This window comes from Panthera tigris, chromosome X (genome assembly GCF_018350195.1).
Source record: "Panthera tigris isolate Pti1 chromosome X, P.tigris_Pti1_mat1.1, whole genome shotgun sequence".
NCBI classification, from domain to species: domain Eukaryota; kingdom Metazoa; phylum Chordata; class Mammalia; order Carnivora; family Felidae; genus Panthera; species Panthera tigris.
Window position 1 is genome coordinate 89,767,062 of NC_056677.1, and position 22,648 is coordinate 89,789,709.

General features: G+C 43.0%; 1 protein-coding gene across 5 annotated transcripts in view; it reads left to right on the forward strand.

The window, feature by feature from the left end:
- The window catches only part of TMEM164 (transmembrane protein 164), a 173,043-nt gene that overhangs the window by 89,267 nt on the left and 61,128 nt on the right, over window positions 1–22,648 (forward strand). For all 5 annotated transcript variants that reach the window (XM_042973881.1, XM_042973878.1, XM_042973879.1 and 2 more), the window contains one exon: window positions 8,705–8,771. In XM_042973881.1, coding sequence (XP_042829815.1) covers window positions 8,712–8,771 — 60 coding nt within the window. In that variant the 5' untranslated portion in view covers window positions 8,705–8,711. The remainder of the gene's footprint in view (window positions 1–8,704; window positions 8,772–22,648) is intronic.

Below are 22,648 nucleotides of genomic sequence, written 5' to 3' on the forward strand. Positions count from 1 at the left end.
TTTCCCATTTTATTGCCATTATTGATTTTAACCTGATCATGTTGTGGTTAGAGAAGATACTTTGTAATGATATCTATCTTTTTGACCCTATGGAGACGTAATTTATGGCCTAACGTATATGGTCTTTCCTGGAAAATGCCCCATGGGCACTTGAGATGAATAAATTCGGTGTTGCTGGCTAAAGTGTTCTGTATATATATGTCTGTTAGATCTAGTTGGTTTATGGTGATGTTCAGGTTCTCTGTTTCCTTGCTTCTCTTCTGTCTGGCTCTTCTATCTATTATAAGTGGAGTACTGAAGTCTCCAACTAGTTTTTGCTTCGTATATGCTGATGGTCTGTTATTAAGTATGTAAATGTTTATAATTATTATATCTTTTTGCAGTATTGAAACTTTTATTAATAAATAATATCATCCTTTGTCTCTTGTAAGCTGTTTTGATTTACAGTCTATTGAATCTAATGTTAGTATCGCCACCCCTGCTCTCTTTTTCTGGTTACCGTTTGCATGGAATATCTTTTTCCATCTTTTCACTTTCAACCTATTTCTGTCTTTTTTAAAAATTTTTTTACAGTTTATTTGTTTTGAGACAGAGAACGCATGAGTAGGGGAGGGGCAGAGAGAGAGGGAGAGAGAAAAATCCCAAGCAGGCTCCACACTGTCAGCATGGAGCATGATGCGGGGCTCGATCTCACAAACTGTGAGGTCATGACCTGAGCTGAAGTCGGACGCTTAACCGACTGAGCCACCCAGGCGCCCCCCATATATTAGCTTAATTTAAATTACATACAAAATGCTGCTCCTTTATAGCTTCACACCTACCCCTTTCAGGTATTGATCTCAAAATTACATCTTTATGCAGTGTGTGCCCCTAAATGTGCATTAGTCTCTTAAATAGTGTAGAAAACAAAATGTGGAGTAACAAACCAAAATTTTGGGTGTCCTTGTCTTGTTCCTGATGTTAGTCTTCAGTCCTTCACCATGAATTATGATGTTGGGCCTTTTTTCAGATGTCTTTTTCTCAGGTTGAGGAAGTTCCCTACTATGCCTAGCTTGTTGGTATTTTATCATGAATACATGTTGAATTGTGGCAAAAGTCTTTTCTGTATCAGTTGCTATGGTCATGTACTTTGTATTCTTTTCACTGTTAATTTGGTGGAATTTAATTGAATTTCAAATACTGAACCAACCTTTCATTACTAGGACAAACCCTACTTGGTCACAGAATATTATTCATTTTAAATTGCTGCATTAGATTTGCTAAAATATTACTGTGGGTTTTCGTGTCTGTGTTCATGAGGGAAATTGGATTTCTTTCTTTTTTTTTTTTTAACCTTATTTGTCTGGTTTTATTATCTGCGTAATGCCTCATAAAATGAGTTGAGAAATGTTTCCTGTTTTATTTTCTGGACAAGATTGGATAAATATTTGATAGGCTTAGTCACTAAAACCATCTGAGTCTGGAGATTTCTTATTCAGAAGATTTTAACGACAAATGCAATTTTTTAATGACATATATTTGACTGAAACATTAGTTTCAGGTGTACAACATTATGATTTGATATTTTTATATATGGTGAAACATAATAAATCTAGTTAGCATCCATCACCACACATAGTTATACGTTTTTTTGTGATGATAACTTCCTTTTTTAAAAATGTTTGTTCATTTTTTGAGAGAGAGAGACAGAGAGTGAGCAGGGGAGGGGCAGAGAGGAAGGGAGACACAGAAACCGAAGCAGACTCCAGGCCCTGAACTGTCAGCACAGAGCCTGACGTGGGGCTCGAACCCATGAACTGTGAGATCATGACCTGAGCCTAAGTCGGATGTCAGACTGAGCCACCCAGGCATCCCGATAACTTCTTTTTTTTCAAAGTATTTTAAAGTTTATTTATTTTGAGACAGAGAAAGAGAAGAGCAGGTATGGGGGAAGGGCAGAGAGAGAGAGGGAGAGAGAGAGAATCTCAAGCAGGCTCCACACTGTCAACATGGAGCTTGATGCTGGGCTTGAACTCACGAACCATGAGATTATGACTTGAGCTGAAGTCAGATGTTTAACCGCCTCAGCTATCCAGGTGCCCTGGGGATGATAACTTCTAAGATCTGTTTTCTTAGCAGCCTTCAAATATACAATACAGTATTATTAACTATAGTTACCATGCTGTACATTACACCCCCCATCACTTATTTATTTTATAACTGGAAGTTTGTACCTTCTGACCACCTTCACCCATTTTGCCCACCCTGACTCTCTGCTTCTGGCAACTACCAATCTGTTCTCTGTACCTGTCTGCTCAGTTTTAGTTTGTCTGTTTTGTTTGTTTGTTTTCTATAGTGTACATATAAGTGAGATTGTAAGATACTTGTCTTTCTCCATATGATTTATTTTACTTAGCATAATTTCCTCAAAGGCCATCGATGTTGCAAATGACAAGTTTCCTTTTTAATGGCTGAATAATATTCCGGTGTGTGTGTGTGTGTGTGTGTGTGTGTGTGTGTGTGTGTGTGTATTCAGTTTCCTTCATAGGATTGTTCAGGTTATCAATTTCATCTTGGGTGAGTTTTGGTAATTTGTATTTTTAGAGGAAATTTTCCATTGTATCTAAGTTGCCAAATTTATGTGTATTGAATTATTATTCCTAGTTTCTCCTTATTATTTTAATTCCTAGGGGGTCTGTAATGATATCCCTTCCTTCCTTCCTCATGTTGGTAACTCCGGTCTTCTTCCTTTTTGTCCGTGTTATTCTTCTAGAGGTTTATCAATTGTATTGGTCTTTTCAAAGGCAAGCTTTCAGTTTCATTGATTTTTCTCTATTGGTTTTGTATTTACTTCTATTGATTATTGCTCCAATCTTTATTGTTTCATTCCTTCTGCTTGCTTTTGGTTTATTTTGATCTTTTTTTCTGGATTTTTAAGGTGGAAGCTTGGATTACTGAGTTGTTTTTTTTCCTAATCTACAAATTTTATAAGTATCTGACACATTTTAATCTGTTATATTTTTATTTTTGTCCAGTTCAAATTATTTTACAATTTCCTTTGAGAATTCCTCTCTATGAATTTGCCTTTCGAGAACTTGCCATCTGTTTCATATTTTCATGAAGGTTTTTAGTGGTAACATGATACTCATTTATATTGCCTTATTAAGGATAATCATAGCTACCATGTATTGAGTACTTTCTATGTCCTAAGCATTATGTTGATCAGTTTTACATGGTCTTATTAAATTATCTCAACAAACTTTTGAGCTAGGTACTATGATTAGCCCGGTTTTATGATTGGGGAAACTGACACACGTATTTTAAGTCATTTGTCCAGAGTCACTCAACCAGTATGTGATAGATCTGGAATTTGAGCTTAGGTTTGTTGCCAAACCCTGAATCCTTCACCATTATACTCCATTTCCTTTCATTACTTCATTTCTTGCCTTGTCAGTAAGATTTTTTTTCTTTTTTTTTTTTTAATGTTTATTATTCTTGAGAGACAGAGAGCATGAGCAAGCGGGGAAGAGGCAGACGGAGAGGGAGACACAGAATCCGAAGCAGGCTCCAGGCTCTGAGCTGTCAGCACAGAACCGATGTGAGGTTCGAATCCACGAACCTCGAGATCATGGCCTGAGCCGAAGTCGGATGCTTAACCAACTGAGCCACCCAGGCGTCCCAGGATTATTTTCTTGAAGGCAGATACTATGTGTTATACTGATTTCCTTTTCCCTACAGCCCCTGGAACAATATTAGACATAATAATGGATTGATTGATGTTTGTGGAACTAAATTTAATGACAGGAACTGACCTGGAAGAGAATTAAACCCATGACATTTGCCATATTGCCCCAGTTTCTTACCAACGAAGCTAATTTAGCTCAGTATCCTACACAAAAACAAAAAAGCTGACAAAATATTTGTGATGATAGTAATGGCCAAGACTTTGAGCTGTCAAGGAGATTTATGAGCATGACTAACTGAACAGAAGTCTGTATCCAACAGACGTCTGTTGTGCTGCTTGGTTCTGGCCTTCAGTCTGTCCTTTTGCTTTCTATGCACCTCCTTTTCATCCTTTGAATTTTTTTAACAGTCCGACTCTCACTTGATTTCCCTTTTTTCTCCTTGCCTCCCTTTACATCTTGAAGCTTTAGGCAAAATTTTCATCATTTATTTACGAAATGCATATATGAGTCTTACTATATACAATGTGCTCTTCTAAGTACTTCAACATATTAACTCCTTATGACAGTCCTACGAGGTGCGTACTTATTGTTCCCATTGTACAGGTGAGGTAACTCCCATAGGACTTTCTAGTAGCCCATTATCCATTTCCCATACCCAATAGAAGTGGCAGGCTGGAGGTGGATATAAAGTGAAAACAAAAGCCTTTGCCTTTCATATGGCCACTCACTTACCTGTCTGGCTGTGCTTGGAGTCTAGAGAGGGCATGACCCTCTCTCCCCTTAGGCAATCTGGAATCTTTTCCTACCTGGCCTACAGTCTGACTCTCTCTCTTTCTGCCTCCTAGCCTACAGTCTGACTGACCTTTTCCCCCTCTCTCTACAGTCTGACTGATTCACTCACACACAGACACACACACACACACACACATATAGACACACACGGAACATTTATAATGTTCATCGTTCATATCTTGGATTTAAAGCAGCCTACAGTGACAAAAGCAGTCTCGAAACTTGGTGAGACCCGAGTGTGACCTCTTCCTCTGACTCTTGCTGTCTCTATGATTTGTGGCAAGTCATGTAGTCACTTAGTGCTTTGGTTTTCTCAGCTGTGAAGTTGAAGAAGATGATAATGATTATAATAAAAACCGATGGATAAATAAGATGATGCATCTGAGTTCTTAACCCAGCAGTTGGCACATAGAAGTGCTCTGTACATGCTAGATCGTTTTGTAATTATTGATATGTAAGACCTTCCCATATATTAGAGGTAATCCACTCTTTGGCATATATGTAGCTTATAGAACTGAATTTTGGGGATCTAGAACAGGCTTGTCTTCATCTAGGAATTAAATAGTTGTTTTGAATCTCTGTTTTAAAATGTTTATTTACTTTTTAAGTAATTTCTGCACCCAACATGGGGCTTGAACTCATGACCCCAAGATCAAGAGTTGCACGCTCCACCAACTGAGGCAGTCAGGTGCCCATGTTTTTGAATCTTGATGTTGGTTTTATTTTCTTTATGTTTGGCCTTCCATGGGGGCCCTTGGAATCAATTTCGTCATCCTCGCGATTTCACTTCTGGTGCCCAGATATCTTTTTGGCCTTGTGTAAATGCCAGTATTCTTTTAAGGCCAGTAGCAAAGCCTGGCACCAGAGTCCAGCTTTACCTGGACTCTTAATGTGATGTTTCCCTCTCCCCTCTCCAGGGTGAATGTTTATGCCGTGGCTAAACAAGAATGTTTATGCCTGGGGCCTCCCGTAGGCAGGCCCAGAGACAGAGTTAGGCCAGGCCTGGAATGGCTATTAACCCTGCCCTAAGCCCTTGAGGCCTGAGTAAGAATTCTCAGCAATTGGTTTCTCAGAGCACAGAGTGCCCCTCTCCAATGACCCTGTTATAAAAGCATGGTCACGTGGCCAGCCCTGGGAGGCGGGAGTGACACCGCATTGGTGTACCTCCTTCCTTTGGTGGACTTAGCCAAGTCCTGTTAAACTGCAGGACCGCGAGGACTTGGCGTGGCCTCAGAGCATTCTCCCCTTGGTCACCAACCCCCCTCCCCCCCGCCCCAAAAGCATATGGAGCCCTGGCCAGGGAATAAATAGGGTGGCTTCCCTGAAACCCAAATGGAGTTTGGAAACACGAGCCTCCCTGACTCTCCACCTGAGGTCACATTTGGCCGGGAGGAGGGGAGGGGAGCTCTGGTATCAGGCAGCAAGAGGGATCTAGGAGTTTGGGGTCTGGAGTTAGAGAAACCTGGGTTCAAATCTTGGCTCTTCTATCTTGAGTGTGGTGTGAACCAGGCCACTTTGCAACTCTGAACTTGGTTTCCTCCTCACCAAATGGGAAAAGAAGGAATTGTACCTGTCTCATAAGATTGCTGTCAGAATGAAGCGAGATAATTCATGTCAGGCAGTTAAGTAGATACGCTCTGAGATTACGTTAAGTGCACGGTACCAGCATCCTCGCGGCATTGGTAACAACGAGTAACAGTAGTGAACAGACTGGGGGAAATGAAAAACCACCTTTGGGCTTCTGTGCTGTCCTCGTGGGTCTCCTTGTGATGCCTCTTAGTCTTAGGCACACATCTGTGAGCTTCGAGAGAGCACCTGAAGTTCTTGGGGCGGGGGGTGGGGGGCTTCAGAATATGGAGCCCTTTCCCATTCAGGGGATGGGAGAAATCCTGGTATCGCGGGGCTGCTGTGTGAGTGTGCATGTGTGTGTGCGTGTGTATGTGAGAGAGAGAGAGCACGCTAGTGTCTTGAGGTCCAAAAGGCCTGTTGAATGCGTGGTGGTTGTACCTGACCCATCCAATCCACTTTCCTTCGGGAGAAGGACTGTCACTCTTGACTTCTCCTTCAGTTTTAAAGGACCATTTGCTGGGGCGCCTGGGTGGCTCAGTCAGTTAAGCATCCGACCTCAGCTCAGGTCATGATCTCGCCATCTGTGAGTTCGAGCCCCGTGTTGGGCTCTGTGCTGACAGCTCAGAGCCTGGAGCCTGCTTCAGATTCTGTGTCTCCCTCTCTCTCTCTGCTCCTCCCCCGATTCTGTGTCTCCCTCTCTCTCTCTGCTCCTCCCCCACTGGCACTCTGTGTCTAAAAAAATAAATAAACATTAAAGAAAAAAATAAAGGACTGTTTGCCTTGAGTGATGAAGGAAGCTGCTTAAGTCCATCTTCAGAGCCCTCACAGGCAGTTTGTTCCTGACTTGGTTGTTCTTTTTTTTAAAAATGTTTATTTTTAAGAGAGAGACAGAGCACAAGCAAGGGAGGGGCAGAGAGAGAGCAAGAGAGAGAATACCAAGCAGCATCCACACTGTCAGCACAGAGCCTGACATGGGGATCAAACCCACGAACCGTGAGATCATGACCTGAGCCGAAGTCAGACCCTCAACTGACTGAGCCACCCAGGTGCCCTCCGACTTGGTTTTTCTTGACTTATACAGGGTTTCTAGCTTGTGTTTCAACAAGTCTGGTATTCAGAAACAGTATTATTACTGATGCTGGAGACTGGTGGTTTTCTTCATCTTCTTCTACCCCCACCTTTCTCTTTTTTGTTTTGCTTTGAAGTCACAAAATCAATCTGTAAAATCGATCAAAGAAAGCCTGGAAGCCTGCCACTTCTGCTGTCCCCACCTCTTGCAGCAGCCTGGAAGACATTTCTTTTTTAAAAAAAATTGTAAAATATTTATTTATTTTTGAGAAAGAGAGAGACAGAGAGAGACAGAGTGCAAGCTGGGAAGGGGCAGAGAGAGAGAGGGAGACACAGAATCCAAAGCAGGCTCCAGGCTCTGAGCCGTCAGCACAGAGCCCGATGTGGGGCTCGAACCCATGAACCATGAGATCATGACCTGAGCTGAAGTCGGCTGCTTAACCGACTGAGCCACCCAGGGGCCCCAAGAATCCTTTTTTTTTTTTTTCAACGTTTTTTTTTGTTTTTTGTTTTTTGTTTTTAATTTTATTTTTTGGGACAGAGAGAGACAGAGCATGAACGGGGGAGGGGCAGAGAGAGAGGGAGACACAGAATCGGAAACAGGCTCCAGGCTCCGAGCCATCAGCCCAGAGCCTGACGCGGGGCTCGAACTCACGGACCGCGAGATCGTGACCTGGCTGAAGTCGGACGCTTAACCGACTGCGCCACCCAGGCGCCCCAAGAATCCTTTTTTTAATGTTTTTACTTATTTTTGAAAGACACAGAGAGACAGAGTGTGAGCGGGTGAGGGGCAGAGAGAGAGAGGGAGACACAGAATACGAAGCAGGCTCCAGGCTCCCAGCTGTCAGCACAGAGCCCAACGCGGGGCTCGAACTCACAAACCGTGAGATCATGACCTGAGCTAAAGTCGGATGCTTACCCAAGTGAGCCACCCAGGTGCCCCCACTTTGTTAAAAAAAAATTTTTAACGTTTATTTTTGAGAGAGAGAGAGAGAGAGAGAGAGAGAGAGAGAGAGAGATAGAAAGTCAGCTGGGGAGGGGCAGAGATTGAGAATCCAAAGTGCCCTGAAGACATGTCTAAGAAAGTAGCAGAACACAGTTGACAGAACACTGCGTTCAGCTCGCCACATTAACCAGCCTTTTTATACCTGGGCTGCTGTTTGGGGGAAAAGGATCGGACAAAGCTGTGTGAATAAACAAGCACATTACAAGAAACAGAGTGTCTCCTCCACTGCGGTAACAGGGCAGTTGCTTAGTATAACCCCTCTTTTTGACAGTTGCCTGAGCTGTGGTGGCTGAAGCTGTTGATTGGGACCGATTGGAGGCTTAGGGAGCACAGAGCTCATTGTGGAATGAAGTGGTGTAGCTAAAGCGCGTTGAGGGGGCATTTGGGGGAGTTTGAGGCAGTGGTCAGAACATTTCATTCGTGCAAGACGTGCCGCTTTCAATTTATTACGCGTGTGCGCCAACACCAGTGCCATTTCACACAGAGAGTCGCTTGTTGACATGCTCTCCCACGTGGCAGGGCGTTAGTAACTTGACACATTTTTGCCCGCCTTTGCAACAGAGTCCGAGTGTGACCTGGACTTTTGTCTGTTTTTCCTCTCCAGGCTCCAGATGCACATGTTGAATGGAGCACTTCTGGCCCTGCTGTTTCCTGTGGTAAATACCCGGCTGGTAAGTTGCCCCTTCTAGAAACACACCAGCAATGTACAGAGTAGTCTTTGCTCACTCTTTCACTATCCAGTGCTTGCCCCCATGCTTAGCTCAGTGTGCCCGTGTGAGTGTTAAAATATCTATATATTTAATATTGAGGTTTGACATTGCGCTATTTGGATTTAGCGGAGCTTGGTAGGTAAGGGTGGGAGTATTTGATGGAACTCTAGGCCTGCATTAAGAGTTTAGGATAGACTGAAAAAGCCTACAGGAGCTCTTGGAGAGCATTGCTGGAGAGAAGGGGGGCTGGGAGACTCACTTTATTAGAGGTTTCCAGGTGTTCTAAGGGGCTCTCGTTTGGACTCAGCCACATTGGCCCAGAATAATCTGATGGGGAGCCTCAAGGCCTGTCCACTGTGTCAAGAGGCCCGTTGGGAAAGAATTAGATTCTTTCCCGCATTCACCCAAACCTGCAGGGTAGTCTGGGCCACCACCCCCACCCCCTGCAGTGGTTAGCAAGTAGAATCCTGCTGTAGCGGGGGCGGGGGGGGTGGTTGATAAATGGGCATAGAGAGAAACAGGGGCTATAAGGCTGGGGTGGCAGGGCCCTGTCCTCAGACTCCCTCATGTGGGACTGTGGAGGGATTCGCCGCACATGTTAGAAAGCACAGGAAGACAAATCACCTGTAAAATCCTTGCTCCTGCTTTCTGTTTTCATGACTTACTTAAGTTTGCATCATGCATTAAGATCGCAGTGTAAATCTCACAATGCTAATCCTTCCTCTTTGGATAGCATTTTATAGTTTACAGGGTGTTTTCAACATAACAGTTACGGGAGGTAGATAAGGGCAAGTATTATGGCCTCTTGTTACAGAGGAAGAAACTGACATTCATGGAGTCACACAAGTTCTAAGTGGCAGAGTTGGGAATGGAGAAGCCTCTAGATCCTATCAGCACAGCTAACCTTCACTCTCTCCAAGGATGTTTTCACACCCTCCTCACAAATACTCACGTATACCCTTACGATTGCTGTATGTTTCTAGGTGCATATTGTACATCAATAGAAATTAAAAGAAAAAGCATTCATCTAAAGCAATGATCTTGAACCCAGGCTCAACGTTTTGCTCCAGGCTCACCCAGGGGTCCTTAAGCAAACAAACAAACAAATGAACAGCAGCAGCAACAAAAACAAACAAAAACCATTGATGCCTTGGAGCATCTGAGTTCTTGATCTGTGACACAGCCTGGGTATAGTGTTTTTAAAAAGTGTTCCTAACGTGGAGCTGTGGTTGAGGACCACTGATTTTGTGCAGTAGCTCTGAAACTGAATGTCCACAGCAGTCAGCCTGAGGAAATGACTAAAAAATGAGGTTTGCCAGACCTCACCTTTGGCAGGTCTGATTACAAGGATCGGGGATGATGCCAGGAAACAAGCGTTTGTAATAAGCCCCCAAGGAATGTTGATTGCCGGGGTCCTCCGACCACCCTTGGACAATCAGCATCCTAGGTGATCGTAATTCCCAGTAACTCCAAACGCGGAAATCCAAGTGTGGCCTGAGGACCAGCCTCACATGGGTGCTCCCTCTTAGAAATGCAGAATTTTATTTAATTTATTATTTTATTTTTATTTTTTTCAATTTTTATTTTATTTTTTATTTAAATCCAAGTTAGTTAACGTATAGTGTAATAATGATTTCAGGAATAGGGTTTAGCGATTCGTCACTTTATTATAACACGCAGTGCTCATCCCAACAAGTGCCCTCCTGAGGTCCCATCACCCATTTAGCCCATCCCCCCACCCAACACCCCTCCAGCAACCCTCAGTTTGTTCTCTGTATTTAGGAGTCTCTTATGGTTTATTTCCCTGGTTTGTTTAAACGTCTTTTAAAATTTATTTATTTATTTATTTATTTATTTACATTTTTTGATGTTTACTTGTTTTTGAGCGAGACAGAATGCAAGCTGGGGAGGGGCAGAGAGAGGGAGACACAGGATCTGAAGCAGGCTCCAGACTCCGAGCTGTCAGCACAGAGCCCAGCATGGGGCTCGAACCCACAACCTGTCAGATCATGCCCTGAGCTGAAGTCGGATGCTTAACCCACTGAGCTACCCACGCACCCCTGTTTTTATTTATTTTTGAGAGAGAGAGAGAGAGAGATACAGAGCATGAGTGGGGGGGGGGCAGAGAGAGAGGGAGACACAGCATCCGAAACGGGCTCTAGGCTCTGACCTGTCAGCACAGAGCCCGACATGGAGCTCGAACTCACGACCCATGATATCATGACCTGAGCTGAAGTCGGATGCTTAACCAACTGAGCCACCCAGGCAGCGTTCCCTCTTTGTATTTATCTTATTTTTGCTTCCTTTCTCCCGTGTTCATCGGTTTTATTTCTTAAATTCCACATATGAGTGAAATCATATGGTATTTGTCTTTCTCTGACTGACTTATTTCGCTTAGCATAATACATTCTAATTCTATCCATGTTGTTGCAGATGGCAAGATTCCATGCTTTTTGGTGGCTGAGTAATATTCCTGTGTGTGTGTGTGTGTGTGTGTGTGTATGTGTGTGTGTGTGTGTAGTGCTGCTATAAACATTGGGGTAGAAATGCAGAATTTTAGACCCCTACCTCAGAACTACTACATCGGAATCTGCATTTTAATGCGTGGCTTACAGGGCCTCCCAGCTTTCTTCCACAGAGCCCAAAGCATCTCGTAGATAGACCAGAGGAGCTCCTGAAGGGGGAAGTGCCAGGGTGGGAGAAGGGCAGGCAGTATTGTGTCTGCCATGGTAGGGCGGGCACACACAGCTCAGTGTTCCCCTGTGAGCTGGGTTCAGCAGGCCCGGGCTGCTGACGTAGGTACCTTTGCTCTCCCTTCCACATTCCCCACAACGTACGACTTGCCCGACTTCACCTGAGTCCTTCACCAGAATGCCTGCCTTGGTCTCAGAGCTGTAGGGGCTCTGAAGAACGGTGCCCAAGAACGGTACAAAACAAACAAATTGTGCGCCCAGGGATGTGGAGCCACGCTGCGGAGGCAGAGAAGTGGCTCCAGTGCTCTCTTATCCCATTTGTCCGCTCACCCTGTCACTGTTTTCTCAGATTGAGAGGTCAGGCAGATAAAAAGCTGCTTTCCTTCTTCCTTTTCAGCAGTTCTGGCAGATTCCAGGAAGGGGCAGCGCACCAGAAAATACCACCTCCACCCCAGGCTCACACAGTCAGTGATCCTGAGTTCGAGTGCTTCTAGCCCACAGCTTGGGCCAGTCTCTGCCATCCGTTGAGGTGCATATGCTTCCTCTACACAGGTTGCCTTCATCTCTCTTCCTAGTGGGACCTTTCCCACAAGGAAAGCCAAATAGTCGTCTTGCAGGACCACTAAGCATAAACAGACGTGATGATTCCCATTGTGCGAGCTTGAAAATAAAGGCCCCCAAAAGCCCATTCAGGTACCTGGAGTCAGAAAGGCGGTGGTGAAGTTTTCATTCAGCCGGTATTGTTATACCACAGCTGCATTTCTTCACCAGGTCAGCTGACACTTCTGGAGCACTTATTATGCGCCCAGTACTGCTCCAAGTGCTCTGCATGGGCTAACGTATTTGATCCTCACAATAAACTTCTGAGGCAAGGCACTGTTCATTATCCCCCAGATCAAGATGCCAGCGGCATTGGTTTTCTCTGAAGCCTCTCTCCTTGGCTTGCGTATGGCCGCCATCTTGATGTCTTTTCACATGGTCTTTTCTCTGTGCACACACATCCGTGGTGCCTCTCTGTGTGTCCAAATCTCCTCTTCCTGTAGGGACATCTGTCAGATTGGATTAGGGCCCACCTAATGGCCTCCTTTTAACTTAATCACCACTTTATTGGAGGCATTTCCAAATGTAGTGACATTCTGAGATTAGGCCTTGAACATATGAATTTTGGTGGGGACACAATTCAGCCCATAACAGCTTTACTACTCTGTACAGAAAACACTATTTCTCTTTCATCCCCTCTTTTCCTCCTTTCCTTCCTTCCTTCTTTCTCTTTCTCTCTCTCCCCTTCTTCCCCTTTCTCATGGCAGATTTGCTATTACAGTTGTTATAGCACCTAATACTTTACAAATGCATATCGGGCTATAGCCAACCAGCTCATCAAGAATGTTCAGGTAACTTTCCTTAACATTGAAGCTTCTTTGATGAGCTCTCTCTTAATGAGCGATTCTAATCACTCTGGTAAATAATCTTGCTGCTGCTCTTTTTCTAAAATGAAGCTGAGAAGAGCTCACAGTCGTGGCTTCATTTGCTTGTGTTTTTGCAACTGGCTTTGCCTTGGTTTTCTTAGATAGTTGGGACCCCTCCTGGGCTACTTCTGGCCTTCAGGACTTTTTGCTTTGCGATCACTTAGTTGAATACAGATTGAGTTAAAATAAGACGCAGGAAGATTGGCAACTCTTTAAGCCTGATAATCCGGTTAGGTAAGAACCCAGCTTTTGACTTCTGTTTCCGTCTTTCTTCTTTTTTATATAATCTTCAAAGTTTATTTATTTATTTATTTATTTAGAGAGAGACAGAGACAGCGCAAGTGGGGGAGGGGTAGAGAGAGAGGGAAAGAGAATTCCAAGCAGGCTCCATGCTGCCAGTGCAGAGTCCTAAGCAGGGCTCGGACCCACAAAGCTGTGAGATCATGACCTGAGCTAAAATCGAGTCAGACACTTAACTGACTGAGGCACCCCAAAAGGATTTCTTCTTCTTCTCCTCCTTCTCCTTCTCTTCCTCCTTCTCCTCCTCTTCCTCCTTCTCCTCCTCTTCCTCCTTCTCCTCCTCCTTCTCCTCCTCCTTCTCCTCCTCCTCCTCCTCCTCCTCGCCACCCAAGCATCCCAAAAGGATATCTCCTTCTCCTTCTTTATTTTTTTTAGTAGGCTTCAGGCCCAATGTGGGGTTTGAACTCACGACCCCAAGACCAAGACTAACATGCTGTACTGAGCCAGCCAGGCACCCCTCTTTTGCTCTTTGTTCTTGACCCTTTACCATTTTAATCTGTGTTGTTGTTGTTGTTGTTCATAAGCAGTAATCTAAAGGCAAGGAAAAGAAAATGAGTGAGTGTGTGTGCCAGTAACAGAGTCTTATATATGTTCATATATATAAAGAGAGAGAACAAGGGAGTTCCAGGAAGTTGTCACAGTCAGCTAAAGCTGACTGGTCATCAGTGAATTTTCATTTGCTGTACTCTGTCCTGTGACTTCCTGGCACCAGTATATGCAGACTAGCTAGAGAATGCCTGGGTCCCAATTTCTCCTGGTTCTTCAGCTTAGAAGCTGACACCTTAGAGGAAGGACCATATATTCCAGTGGCTCATATTATAAGGAAGAGCTCTTTACTGCCAGGATTCTGGAGATGGTCTTTTTCTGGCTTCAGGTGAAGTGTCGTAAGTGCTATTTCTCTTCTTGAAGGGAAGGAGGAAAAATTCATCATAGAACTATTGATTATTAGATTAGCAGGGAGCTGAAAGCTTGTCTGGTCTCATCTTATCTTCTAGAGGCGGTCCTTAGAAGGATAAATGCCTTGCCCAGGAAGCTAAGGTGGGTGGCCCCTAAAATCCAGGTCTCCTGACTCAGACTTCAGAGCTGTTTTCCTATTCTATGATGGGAGTTCAGGGCATGTTTGAAAGCTGATGAGCCCAGATGCTGGAGATGCTTCTTAGTTCTGTCCATCTGAAAGAGTTGGGCCATAGGTTTCTCTGAGAAGCTGAAGAAGACTATAGACCCTCTTCCTAGATAAATGCACAAACACAATTGGGCAGATAATTTCAGGAGACTCTCCTCTCCTGTCTCCTGCCAACCCCTAGCCCATCCATGGATCCCAGGTTGAGATCACTTCTCACCCAAGCTGGCTATACTCCATGGCTCAAAGAATAGATGTGTTGCCTAGTTAATGAACTCCTTGTGATAGCTAGTGGCTTTTGGGCTGGTGGTGATGCTGGATTCCTTATCTGTGCCTGTGACTTAGCAAAACATACCCATTCCAAGCTAAAACACCTTCTGGAAAGTGAAAGCCGGGAGGTAGGAGCTCAGTAGGGTACCAATGGAACCTGGTTACATACTAGGTTCTCATTTCCATCTCTTACCTTGCATTGTTGTTGATCTAGTCATCACAATGAGGCACTGAGCGTGAGCTACATCTCTAGTCCTGTGCCTTTTGTCCTCAGATGCCCAGGAGAGGGCATCTGAATGTAGAGTGTTCTGAGCAAGGGAGAGTGGAAGCGGAAAACAAACATAAGACACCGTATCTGCCCCCTTCCCAGACTGAAGACTCTGGCCTGGCCCGTTTGTGTTTTTTTTTTGTTGTTGTTGTTGTTGTTTTTTTACAGCCATCTGTCTTCTACTGGAATAATAATAAGGATGGTAATGATTCTTTTCATCAAGTTCCTTTCTTCTTCAAGGCCCAAAGCCTCAAGTAGAATTATCTCATTATCAAAATTGTCCATTATTATGTATCCTTGTTGATCTCTTTGTTGCTCTTTTTTCCCCCTCCTTTCCCATCCCCCTGCCTTTTGTCTGCTTCCTGTTTTGTGAGAGATGGTTCTCTCAAATGTCCCTCACTCTGAGACTGAGTGGAAGAGGCTAGTAATGATTTTTTCATTACTGGGGCGGCTCCCGGCATCCACAATCATTATCTTCATGTTCTCGAGATGCAGGCTTGTCGCTGGTACACCTTGTCCCCGTATGTGCTGCTTGGGAAACTTCGCTTTCCCCCCGGGCAAATGGGGTTGAGAATCTTACTCTTTGCTAACTGGCATGTTGAAATGTGCTAATTGACCTAGAAAAGTTACTTCGGTGCCTGGCAAATTGAGCCGTTTAAGAAAGTTATAGTTTGGATCTTGGACCTGAACTAGGGACAGAATGTCCCTTTGCTTTCCTGAGAGCACTTAAAAGATAAAAAGCTTGGTTTTAGAAGAGACCTTTGCGTTTTGAAGAATTGATTTGGTCAAAATTTTGCCTCAGCCTTCTACAAAGGCCAGTGTGTTTCTGATGAGATGAAACCAAATTCTAGGGACTATTCTAGAATATGTCTAATAGCTGCCTTTATTTTAAGATTCATCTTTTTTTTAAGTTTATTTATTTTTTGAGAGAGAGAGAGCAAGAGCGAGCAGGGAAGGGGCAGAGAGAGAGGGAGAGAGAGAGAGAATCCCAAGCAGGTTCCACACTAACTGCACGGAGCCCGATGCGGGGCTCAAACTCACAAACTGTGAGATAGTGACCTGAGCCGAAGTCAAGGGTCAGATGCTTAACCGACTGAGTCACCCAGGCACCCCAAGATTGATCTTTGAGAGCCTTCCATCCTCCATGAATCTAGCCCAATCACACAGTCCAGATTTTCATTGAGCAATTTTTGGTATTACATATTGTGCAAGATGCTGCAGGGAATGCGGAAAGAGCCAAGGGTGTGTTCCTGGCTCTCAAGGAACTTGGCAGTTTAATTAGAAAGATGAGGCATAAATTATGGCAGTACTAAGACTGAAATCATGAAAAATACGTATCACAAGGCAGTCCAGGCTGAATTGCTAAATTGCAATTGCTGTGAGTTCTAAGATGGGAAGAGGATTAAATGTTAGCAGTGATCAGGCACCTGCTGTATGTCAGGTAATTTACATATGTTACTATTTAACTCACACAAGAACCCCATTTTACCTGTGAAGAAATTGGGGTTCAGAGAGGTTTAAACGGCTTGCCCAGAGTTATGCAGTTCCTAATATGCTACAGCTGAATGCACTGCCTCTTGGAGAGATCCGTGGGTTAAGTGGTCCAAAAAGGCTTCTCAGAGAAATAAAGCCCAAAGTGAGCCTTGGGAGATGAATGGAATATGCATGCAATCACAGAAGAGCAAAGCAGTTCAACTAAGGGAATGCCATGGCTGAACATGGAGGTAGGAAACTGCACACTTGTCATTGAGATTCTGAAGAACAGGATGAAGAATCATGAATTCTGGTTGTATATGTGGACATTGCATACCACTAGAAGATATCCATGATGCTGCTTCTGTTCGTCTTTTCACCCTTACCGTGTTTAGATTCTGGTGTGTTTCTTCTCTTTTCCACCTCTACTAAGAATTCCTTACAGGCAGATGGGACTTTGCAACCAGAAAAGCTCTTTCACAGGTATCTCACCCTAACGTATTAAGAATATGGATGTAGGGAGCAAAGCTATGGATGTGGGCTCATATCCTGGCTGTGCTACTCCCGTGTGTGTGTGTGTGTGTGTGTGTGTGTGTGTGTGTGTGTGTGTATGTGAAAGAGAGAGAGAGAGAGAGGGAAGGAAGCTGGCCAAGTTACTTAACTTCTGTGGACCACAGTTCTCCTCATCTATAAAATGGAGGTGACAATTGTGCTAACCTCCTAAATTTATCCTGAAGATTAAGTAGTTAACATGTGTGAAGCGTGTAGCACAGCACCTGGCAAACAGGACACCCTCAGTCAGTGTTAGCTGTTAATTATTAGTCTTGGGTCCTCACAAAAGTCCTGTGAGGTGGTATTATAATAAGCATTTTGCAGATTGAGCCATATAAAGTTTAAGTAACTTGTATAGGGATGCATAGACTGAGCTGGCCTGAGAACTTTGGTCTTTCTGATACAAAGCTTATGGGTGTCCTCTTCTTTCTTTCCTAATTATGTAGACTGATTTTCAAGTATTAAGCCAAATCAACTCTTTGTGGTAAATTTTATATAGTACCCACTAGAGATTTGAGGGATGGATTATACCTTTAGGATTTAAAAAAAAATGTTTATTATTTTTGAGAGAGAGAGAGAGAGAGAGCATCTGTAATGGGGGAGGGGCAGAGAGAGAGGGACAGAGGATCTGAAGCAGGCTCTGCTCTGACAGCAGTGATCCCCATGTGGGGCTCGAACTCAAGAATCACGTCATCATGACCTAAGCCAAAGATGGATACTCAAGTGAGCCACCCAGGCGCCCCTGGGATTATTATTTTATTTTATTTTTTAATAAAAATCAGATATGCTCTGTTGAAAAACCAATCAGGAATATAAAGAGAAAGCTAATCATTTTACCCACCAGCTTTCAATCCTATTCCGCCCACCCCCCCAGGGGTAAGTTGTGTTAAAGGCTTGCGTATCTTTCCACAGTTTTCTTCTGCTCATAAATGCAGAGCAAGATTTCCCTATTTCTAGCGTTGTTGGTTTGTGTGGGTTTTGATTTCCTACACAATTGGCATTACACTAAACATTGCTCCAGTGAATTTCCTTTAACGTAACAGATAATCCGTAATCTGTGCAGATAATGGATGTAACTCATTCTTTTGTAACGGCTGCTTAGCACACCATAGTTCGGTTGGACTGTACATTCAGCCAGTTTTCTAGGTTCCCAGCACTATATCATAACTAGTCTCTGTGGGCAAGGATAGTGTCTCTTGTGACGTCTGTCCCCCATAGGACCATGCACCTAGCATATGGTAAGTAGCCACAGATAGAATAAATGAACTAGTCCACAAACCTAAACCTCTGTCTCGTCCAGGGAAATCCCAGGGATCCCTCTCACACATGTCCTGAGATCTTGGGAGTGAAGACAGAGGGATGATAGATGATATTTTTTGCAGGTGAACTATTTTTTTTTAAACCACTTGAAATAATGATATCTTCCTGATCACAACAAAAGACATACGCACTGTCAAAAATTTGTGAAATACAGCAAAGTATAAATGAAAAAGAAAAATCACTACCAGTGCAAAGGTGGTTATTTTTCACTACATTTTAAAAGAGACTGCAACAAAAAGCATGAGGCGTTTGTGCCTTCGTCTTTACAAATGTATGAATGTTTTATTTATATAAGTAATATCCGTTCATAATGGAAGAAAATAGAGAATATAGAAAAAGACCAGAATAAAACACATCATTTCAGTAGTAACAACTGTTAACATTGTTTGCTGCATATTCTCGAAGTCTTTTGTCTCTGCATAGATGGTAAGAGTCTGGTGTGGGTGTCAAAAGTGCCGACCCTGGAGCCACCCTGTCTGTGGTTTTGTGGCTGGCTCCTCTGTCTTTAGCTGTGTGACCTTGCAAAAGGTAACTAACTTCTGTGAACTCATTTTCTGAGCTATGAAATGGTGCCCAGGTGAATGGAGATCATGGGTGGTAAGCACTTGGCACTAAGCACCAAGCACCGTTCCTGATACTACCTTAGACATGGAGGGGTGTTCCTACTGGCATGTGCTTTTTTTCGATGTTTGTCTTCAGAACTTTGGCTCCATCTCCTTAAGCTGTTGGGTGATGGTGAAGTAAAGGGGGGGCTTTGTTTTTGTATTAGCCATGCTGAGCAAGATTAAAATTCCCTGGCAGGCTTCCTTTTCTGCACTAACAGTACCTTTGTTTTTTGCATTTGTTTCCAAGACAGCCTGTTTGATTAGCTGTTGGCCAGCTCTCTCTCCTGCATTCTGCCAGGTGAATTAGGCTCACTCTTGGTTTCTCTTCCCATTTGAATAAAATGTCCAGACTCTTTGGTTTGCCAGTGAGGCCTGAGCCCTTCAGCCCATGGAGTGAATGGCAGCAGTGAGTGAGTACCAGGGAGTAGCCTCTAGAGTTTGCCAGTCCTTTGCCTTTGTTTTGTTTTCCTAGAATGAGATTAGAAGGGCCTGCCTCCAGCGATTGTACCCAGTGCTTCTCATTCAGCCTTGAGCCACTAACCCCACGCAATATTTCTTTATGCAATGTGGAGCCTTATCTAGGGGGCGATTTCACTCTCTCCAGTCTGTGGACCAGTTGTTCTTAACCCTGGCTGCACAACTAGAATCACCAGGGCTGATTTCGAAACATAACCATTTTCAGAAAGCACCCCAGTTAATTCCACTGTGCGGCCAGAGAAGCTGTGCAGCCTGCTCGAAACAGGTAATGTCTCTTGATCAACCACCAGCTTCCTCCTTTGGCAGATGGGATTAGGAATATCTGTTCTCTCCACCTCACAGAGACTCAGGAAGAACAGATAGTGGATAGCAAAAGGTAACAAAGAGATAGCAAAGAACTTTGAAAAGTTAAAAGCACTACACAAATGAGCCTTGTTCTCTCTCTCCCTTGCTCACAAGACAAAGAAAACTTATGTTTGAGAGCTTCAGTTTATAAGGAATGCTAAACAGAATTTGGGCCTGGGTGGTAAATTAGTGAAAGTAAATAAGCATTGTTTATATAGGCTTCTTTGGCCTTGAATTCACTGCCTTTGACAATAAGGATGTCTCCCTACTTTCTGGTGCAGAGGAAGTACCTTTCACATGGAAAATGCATTCCCTGCATTCTAGAGACAAGAGACAGGGAGTCAGAGTTATCTTGCACTGGCTGCTTCTTAAGTAACTTTAATTTAAAATAATCATTATGGCACTGTGGCATATCTTGGGGCAGCCTGCCCTGGGCCCCCAGTGTCTCTCTATTTTCCCATCACCAGACCCTTGCCACCGGCAATCGACCTTCTGTCTTTATGGATTTGCCTATTCTGGACCTTACATCTAAATAGAATCTTATAACATGTGGCCTTTTCTGAATGACTTCTTTCACTCTACATAAAGTTTCAAATTCATCCGTGTTGCGGCATGTAGTAAGTCTTCATCCTTTTTTATGGGTGGATAATATTCCTTTGTGTAATATGCCACATTTTGTTTATCCATTTATTCTTTGATGGACATTTGGGTTGTTTCCACCATTGGACCATTATGAATAATGCCACTATGAAAAATGACATTCTTATAAAAGTATCTGTTTGAGTGTCAGCTTTGGGGTAGATACCTAGAAGTGGATTTGCTGGATCATATGGTAACTCTATTTTTAACCTTTTGAGGAACTGCCAGATTGTTCTCCAAAGTGGCTGTACAGTTTTATATTCCTATCGGTAGTGTACAAGGGTTTCAGTTTCTCTGGACTCTGATCAGCACTTTTTACTGTTGGACATTTTTTTATTATCCCCATCCTAGTGAGTGTGAAGTGATGTCTCACTGTGGGTTTGATTTGCATTTCCCTGATGTTGAATGATGTTGAACACCTTTTCAGGTACTTTTTGGCCATTTGTATATCTTCTCTGGGGAAATGCCTTTTCAAATTCCCATTTTTGGGGGGTGGTTTGTTTTTATTGTTCAGTTGTGACAGTTCTTGTGTATTCTGGGTACTAGACTTTTATCAGATGTGTGATTTGAAATATGTTCTCCTATTCCGTAGATTGTCTTTGCATTTTATTTGTGGTATCCTTTGAAGCACAAAATCATTGAACTCTGATGAAGTCTAATCTCTAATTTTTCTCTGGTTGCTTATGATTTTGGTATCACATCTAAGAAACTACAGCTAATCTGCTGCCATGAAATTTTATGACAGTTTTCATAGAAGAGTTTCATGGCACTAGCTCTTACATTCAGGTCTGTGATCCATTTCAAGTTAATTTTTATAATGTAATGTGTAGAAGGGGTCCAAATTCATTCTTTTGCATATGAGTAGCCAGTTGTCCCAGCACCATTTGTTGAAAAGACTCTTTCCTGTTGAAATGTCTTGGATCCTTTGTCAAAACTCAGTGAAAAAATAAAAATAAGGGTTTATTTCTGGGCCATCAGTTCTATTCTGTTGATGTGTATGTCTCTCCTTATGGCAGCACCACACTGTCTTCATTCTTGTTGCTTTGTACAAAGCTTTGAAACCAGGAAGTATGGATCCTCCAGAGTTGTTCTTCTTTTTCAAGGTTGTTTTGGCCATTCTGGAGCCCTGCATTTCCATATGAATTTCAGGATCATCTTGTCAATTTCTGCAGAGCAGTCCGGTGAGATTTTGATAGGGGTAGCATTGAATGTAGATCAGTTCGAAGAATATTGCTGTCTTAATATGAAGCCCTCCAATCCATGAACACGGGATGTGTTTATCTATGTATTTAGGTCTTCTCCAATTCTTTGCAATGATGTTTTATAGTTTTTGGAGTGTAGGTTTTGCACTTCCTTTGTTATAGTTATCCCTATGTATTTTATTCTTTGTGGTGGTATTGCAAATGGAATCGTCAGTTTCATTTTCAGATTTCTCATTGCTACTCTAGAAGTACAGTTCATTTTTTCTATATTGATCTTATATCCTGCAACCTTTCAGAAATCATTTATCACTACTAATGTGTGTGTGTGTGTGTGTGTGTGTGTGTGTGTGTGTGTATTTTTCAAGTTGTTTTTTTTTTTTTATAGATCATGTCATTCACAAATAAAATAGTTTTACTTCTTTCCAATCGGGGTGCCTTGTATTTTTTTTTCTTGCCCAGTTGCCCTGGCTACAACCTCTAGCACAGTGTTGAATAGCAGTGGCAAGAGTGGACATCCTTGTCTTAGGGGGAAAGCGCCAGTCTCTCATCATTATGATTTTAGTTGTGGGATTTTCACAGGTGCCCTTATCAGGTTGAGGAGGTACCTCCAGTACCCTTTAATAAATGTTTATTTATTTACCCTTGAGGAACCAAGGGTAGTAGAATGTTACCTAATGTGGAGTTAAGTTAGTTAGTCATTCAAGGTTGGGAATTGGTTTAGGGTGCGAGAATGTCCTTTCTTCCCGAGGAGGGATGTATGGTGATACTTCAGGGGCTGATAATCATCTACATTCAAATTAAAATATAGAATCTCAAACATATTTAAAAGAACAGTTAAAGCTAATAGAGTTTCCATGAACTCATAGTGATACTATGTTGCCATGAGGCAATTAAGAATTAAAGGCAAATAAAATGATACTTCAGTGCTGGCATAGAGTAGGAGCTCCATAAATGGTTACTAGATAGTTCATATGCTTAGGATAGGTATGTTAGTTGGTTCAGACTGCCATAAAGCGATACCATAGACTAGGTGGCTTATGTAGCAGAAATGTATTTCCCAACAGTTTTGGAGGCTAGAAGTCAGAGATCAATGTGCCAGTGTAGTCCA